The sequence below is a fragment of the Akebia trifoliata genome, chromosome 6 (genome assembly GCF_017979445.1).
Source record: "Akebia trifoliata isolate Shusen 1 chromosome 6, ASM1797944v1, whole genome shotgun sequence".
NCBI lineage: Eukaryota > Viridiplantae > Streptophyta > Magnoliopsida > Ranunculales > Lardizabalaceae > Akebia > Akebia trifoliata.
This window is the reverse complement of record NC_141380.1, coordinates 1,355,802-1,362,605: the sequence shown is the minus strand read 5'-3', so window position 1 is coordinate 1,362,605 and position 6,804 is coordinate 1,355,802. Positions and strand designations below refer to the sequence as shown.

Sequence of the window (6,804 nt, the reverse complement as noted above, 5' to 3'; positions counted from 1 at the left end):
AATTAAAAAAAATTTCTACCAAAATACCTTCAGATTCCAATTTCCAAAGTGTACTAATTGCGCATCCGGAGCATTTTTGGTAAAAGAAATCAATTTTCCTCGTGTATTTAATTCATTTTAGGCACATGTTAAAAATCTCTTTACGTTTTTTGAGAGATTTAGTGGGGTAGAGCTATCTGTTGCAATTAAAAAAAAAAAAAAGAAAAAAAACTCCTATACCAAGTTTGTTACCTGAACAAACCTTACTCTATGAATCAGGCTACTAGCTTAGTAAGATTTAAAATATTACTAAGGATTGTTGCGCCTACATGGATTAGGAAATTAGAAATCCAACACACTGTCGTCTATATTTCATGAAAAAACTCAGATCCAATAGAACAAATTCAAAAAAGAATGGTTTTTGATATAGATCGAAGGTGTTGAAAATGGATGGTTACCAAACTCCCATCAATATGAATCACTCCTACAAGGTTTGGTGGGCAACAAACTTAAAAGTAAGGTTTGATGGGTAACAAACATAAAAAAGTACAGTTCCCAAGGATTTGTTAGATCTCCAAGGAAGTTTTCTTAAAATAAAAATACAACAATTAAGTGTAAATCTCTCTTTATTTTTAATTGAGTCATGCTGGGGTAACATTAAAATGTACGTCGATTATGACATTCTAATGTAGTGGTGCACACATGATTATAGACGTTTTTCGCTTGTATCTCGATGAAAAGCATCTATGATTATGTGTGCACCACCACATCAGAATGTATAATCGATGTACATTTTAATGTTACTTCAACATTTTTCTTTTTAGTTTGGGTTTGAATCCCTAGACGCCTAGGAATGACTCATTAAAAAAACACACGATCCTAATTCTTTAAATTCAAAATCCAAAGATTAAGATTTATCCTTGGGATAAGTATATCCGAGATTTGTGTTATCAAGATTTTTATAAATCTCAACCATTGGATTTTTGTGTTTAAAGTTCTGAAATCATGTGTTTTTCTCGTGAGATCCCAACTCTTTAATTTGTGGGATCATTCAGTGGGTAAGGAATACAGAAAGGGGACGGTTCAGCAGCCCTAAAGTTTGCCAAGTTTGGTGTCAAACATTTTTCAAAATATGAGTTAGAAGCTTTGGAATGAGCTGAATTTTTGTGAGGATGATCTCTATGATGAGGAGATCATCCTCACCAAAAATCAGCCTATTCCAAAACTTCTAATCCCATCAAAAGCAATTTACAAAAATTGGACGGTCCACGATTTTTCAACTTGTAAACTAGGGTTAGAAGTTTCAAAATGAGCTGATTTTTTGTGAGGATGATCTCTTCACTGTAGAGATCATCCTCACCAAAAATCAGCCTATTCCAAAACTTCTAACCCCATGAAAAGTGATTTATAAAAAATGTTTGGCACAAAACTTGGCAAACTTTAGGGCTGCCGAACCGTTCCCTTAGATAAATAACCTTAGTGAGTCAGTGGTGATCCAACACCGTATAATGGTGGCTTAGGTAAATTCGTTCTACTCGTGGGACAATTTCGTCATTTAAGATGTTCACCTATCTTCTACTTCAAGCTACTTATCCACGCAATAGAAACTAGAAAGAGACCGCCACCACTACTCCTATTCTTTTCTTCTTTTCGGATCCGATAATTGTAACATATCGATCCGAAACTTCAGATTTCGGTGACATGGAAAGAATATCGGGACCTATAGCTTCCTGTCACGTGGTGGCTATACCATGGCCTGGTCGAGGCCATGTTAATCCCATGATGAACCTCTGTAAGCTTCTCGCCGCCAAAGCCGATATTATTATAACATTTGTGGTGACAGAAGAGTGGCTCAGCTTCATAGGCTCGGCGCCGAAGCCACCTAACATACGGTTCCAATCGATCCCGAACGTGATACCGTCAGAGCTAGTTCGCGCCGCCGATTTCACCGGATTCGTCGAAGCCGTTTTTACTATGATGGAAGCTCCCGTCGAGCAGCTCATGGATCGGCTCGATTTGCCGGTTGCTGCTATCATAGCCGATACTTACTTGGCGTGGGCGGTTGCCGTTGGAAATCGCAGAAATATTCCGGTGGTGTCGCTTTGGACGATGGCTCCTTCAGCGTTCTCAATGTTTTATCATTCTGTCCTTATTACTGGGAACCGGCATTTCCCGGTTGTTTTGTCAGGTAACAAGAATTTTTTTTTTTTCTAATTTATAAGTCTTATATCGTCACACCGTTATTTTCTTATAACACACAAAATAATGAAGAGAGAATTACCCGGCCTACTTTAAGTGTTGCATTTTTATTAGAGAAGCTCCCTTGGTCCTACTACTCCAAGGACAAAATTCAAAGAATTTTGAAAAAAAAATCGATTATTATTATTATTATTTATAATTTTTATGGCTGAATTTTAATTTTAAATTTGGATGTTCCGTAGCCATCAATTTTCAACGACTCAATCAAGGTAGACAAGATATTTTTCGAATTTGTTTCTTTTGAATTTTTCCATGAAATGTAGAAGGCTTTAGTGTTGGATTGCCAATTTGAAAATTCATGTGGGCCTAACGACCCTTTCTAAGATTTGAAATCCAAGTTAGTCATGCACCTGATTCTTCAAATAAAATTGAACACAGATAGGTCTGCCTGGTAAATCACTCAATAATGAAATTATGATATAGAGATTCTATTGGGATATTTACGAAAAAGTGATCAACTTTTGACGAATTTACGATTCCAGCTCACTGTTCATTTTAATTACCAAACATGTACTATAACAGATTTGGGAGTTAATTTTTAAAGTGACTATTTGGCAGGTTTAAAGTGACTATTTTCAATTAGTCACTTTAAACCTGCGAAATTGTCACTTTAAAACCACCGAATTCGTTAATGTCCTGAATTTTTTTTAATGAAAACGTGATCATTCATGTTTTGGTAATTAAAATGTAAATAACTCATTTTCAGCTCACAAAATGGTAATTCATCTGATTCTATTCACACACTATTACTTATTAACCCACCTATTTTCATACGCACAAGCATTTAATCTCATGAGGATTAGTGTGTTGTAAATAAAAGTTGGTGTGTTAATAGAATGTACATGTAAATATAAAGGTATTATGAAACAAAGGAAAAAAAAAGGTTCATGAAAAGTTAACTCGTCAATCCTGACGATGTATATGTGAGATCCAATGATTGGGATAAAAGATGTATTCCGAGAATATATTATAGATCTCAAGCATTGAATCTCACATATACACGATCTGAAATGTGTTTGAAAATATGAAATCTTACTAAGTTATTAAGGCTATTCAGACTCTAAAAATAGGGAGGAACAGTTGTGTGGTGTTGACATAAGAGCCAATAATCTCTTTTACAATGGGCCATTCTAACTCTTTTATCTAGTGTTTGGATATTTCTTTTCCTCAAAAGTGTAAGGGGGTGTGGAAATTAAAAGAAAAGAAAATGGTTTTCCACACTTTATTTTAGTTCCACGGTTTGGTGTGTTATAAAAAATAGTGGTGTGATAATATAAGATACCATTTATTTAAAAAAAAAAAATACTTGGGACTTATCTTACCTCGACCCACGGTTGAGACTCTCCATCAACATGGTCGTTCGGATTTGAGGAGAAAAGCAAATTTCCTAAAAATCAGTTATTAGGGATACACATTTTCCTAGGGATACATTTCTTTGGGAATCTCAACATCCCGATGGTGATGGAGAGCCTCAACCCATTTGGTTGAGGCTAGTGAAAATGGCTTTGGGCATGATAGAATGGAAGCACAAGGTTTGTTTGGCCAACCCCAAAATTTTCAGATAACACTTTATATTGTTGTTTATTTATCTTTAACCCCAGCATACCAGAATAGGATTAGTTGGTTCCCTCACTTGCCACTAGGTTTGCTCATTGGATTTGCCAAGGCAACATGGGGTCCGGCGAACATAGCCCAATTCATTATAATGTTGCTGTCTATCTTGATCGATTTCATCTTGTTGCTTTATGGTGATTTCATTAATGATACTTGCATAAAACAAATGTCAAACGTTCTTCTGTGCTAGAATGCGGAAATGAGGTGGTCGATTATATCCCTGGAGTCTCTTCAATGCACATTTCGGACCTTCCAACAGTCTTCTATGGAGCCAGCAATAAAGTTTTCGATCGTGCCCTGGAGGCCATCTCATGGGTGCGAAAAGCGCAATGTCTCATGTTCACTTCCTTCTACGAGCTCGAGACCAAAGTTACAGACACCTTAAGGGCAATTCTTCCATTTCCAGTATATTCTGTAGGTCCCTTGATACCTCATGCAACACTCAGTGACAAACCCGTCACCACTACACTTCACAACGACATGGACTACTTGAAATGGCTCGACTCATGCCCTGAATCGTCGGTCCTGTACATCTCACTGGGTAGTTTTCTATCGGTCTCAAAGGAGCAAATGGACGAGATTGTAGCCGGGGTACGTGCAACCGGGGTTCGATACCTGTGGATAGCAAGAGGAGACACTACATATATACAAGAGTCTTGTGGTGGGATGGGATTAGTAGTGCCATGGTGTGACCAATTGAGAGTCCTATGCCATTCTTCTGTTGGTGCATTCTGGACACATTGTGGGTGGAATTCGACTCTAGAAGGTGTGTTTGCAGGTGTACCCATGCTTACGTTCCCTATATTTTTCGATCAAATTCCTAATAGAAAATTAATTGTGGATGATTGGAAAGTTGGAGTGAAGGTGAAGGAGGTGGGAGCAGAGATAGTGGTTAAAAGAAAGGAAATTGCGAGGATTGTGCAGAGGTTAATGAACTTAGACGGAGTTGAAAGTAAAGAGATGAGGAGAAGAGCTAGTGAACTCCAGGAGAAATGTCGACAAGCATTGGCGAAGGGTGGATCTTCTGAGACTAATCTCGATGAATTTGTTAGAGAATTTCTAAAATGCCATTGTTAATTGGTAAATTGTTGTTTTTGCTCAAGTGAAGATGCAAATATAAGATCTCATCCCTTGAGTTTCTCCTATTGAATTTCAAGATCCTGTTTATTCTGTATTTTTTTTCATTTCTTTTCTTTCAAGCCCTGTTGTATTGAATCAGGATCAGGTAAAGGTGTCCCATTCCTAGTGTCTATGTTGCATGTTTAGGTTGAAGTTTGAAGAAATTTAGGCTCTTAACCAAGCCGTTTTCTATATGGCATGCTGTTCGATGTGTTTAATTTCCAATGAAAATGTGCCATGTATTGCCATAGGAACGGGACACCATTCTAGATCGCAACTCTATTCTTTGTAAGGACTATCAATTTGATGTGAACTTGTGGTCGGCTTATCATTTTGAGTTGTGTCTATTACTTGGTTCTGAGTTAAAATATGCTCTCATTTACTTCACACTTCTATCATTTTGAGTTGTGTTTATCACTCAACTCTGAATTAAATTGGGCTATTATTTATTTTTTGTGTTCTATTGCTTGTTTGTGATTGTTTGAGGCATTGGGAAGACTTTTCAATAGAGCTGTAGATATTGGGAAATTGATAGGTTTTAGAGTGAACAATCAAGGGCTGTTGATTTCACAGCTCTAATTTGCAGATGACACTTTGATTTTTCTAGATCATTCTAGAGAGCATGTGAGAGTTGTACTGTGTTGCTTTGAGTAGGGGTGCACATGGTCGGATTGGTTCGGATTTTGGCAAAATTGGAATCGAACCAAATATAATCGGTTCTACAAATTTGGGACCAAACCAATCCAATTACCCTATAGAGCCGAACCAATCCAAACCAAACTTGGTTCGGATCGATTCTCGGTTCTCATATTTTCAAAATAAAAAAACAAGTATTTTTTCTTTCAAAAAAGAAATCATTTGGATCAGATCATAAATAATGCCTATTTTTAAAATGAAAATGATTTCATGATTAAATTCTGACTGAAATCTGTATAAATTGAAAATTAGAGAAAATTTAATGAGACTAAAAAAAATTACAATTTTAAAATTGGTATTTTGGATGGATTAGTGAGAAAACTAATCCATAAATAGTAGATTAACGAATCCAAACCTAGATTTGTATAGTACATTTCATCTAACAAGCACGGCATAAAAGTTCTCGTAAAAAAACAAGGAATCAAACTCTTTGAATTTTTTTTTTCATAAATGGGTTGATTCATTTGAGAGTTGAGAGAGAGTCTTGTGTACATTTTTTATGAGTTTTTGTTAGAAAAAAATAGAGGAGATAAAGTTAAAGACTTTGATGAGTTACCTCTTTGTAACATATATATATATATACTTCGGATTAGTTCGGTTCTCAGATTGGTTCGGTTCTATTATACCCCTAATCCGGAACCGAACCAAATTAATCGGATTTTTTTACATACAATCCGTACCCGAACCAAACCATGCTCAATTCAAACTAATCCAATCCAAAAGATTTCGGATTGGTTCGGTTATCGGATTTACCCAATCCAATGTGTACCCCTAGCTTTGAGGCAATTTCGGACTTACACATTAATCTGCAAAAGAGTAAATTTTTTAGGGTGGGACATGTGTCTGATCTAAATGTTTTGGTGGCAATGTTAGGATGTAGAAGTACCCTCACCACCACCACCACCATTATAATTAACCATCATCATCATCACTTTTGGAAAAATTCAAAGATTTTATGTCATTTTTTATTAGCCTATGAAAAAAGATCAAAGTCAAGGGATATGTTCCAAATTTGAAAACATAAAGAATATCACAAAAATTTATTAAAACGTGACATTATAGGAGGGTTCCTTCCAAATTTTGAAGTGGATGGCAACTTCAAAGTTTCTCCCCCACAAAAGGGAGGGTAAAGCATTC

General features: G+C 36.2%; 1 protein-coding gene across 1 annotated transcript; it reads left to right on the top strand.

Annotated features, from left to right (window-relative positions):
* Positions 1-1,546: 1,546 nt before the first annotated feature.
* On the top strand, positions 1,547-5,022 carry LOC147399441 (UDP-glycosyltransferase 87A1-like). Its single transcript, XM_086444798.1, has 2 exons — positions 1,547-2,167; positions 4,043-5,022. Exons 1-2 carry the CDS (start codon positions 1,681-1,683, stop codon positions 4,927-4,929), a joined length of 1,374 nt encoding a protein of 457 aa, XP_086300924.1. The 5' UTR covers positions 1,547-1,680; the 3' UTR covers positions 4,930-5,022.
* Positions 5,023-6,804: the final 1,782 nt, after the last annotated feature.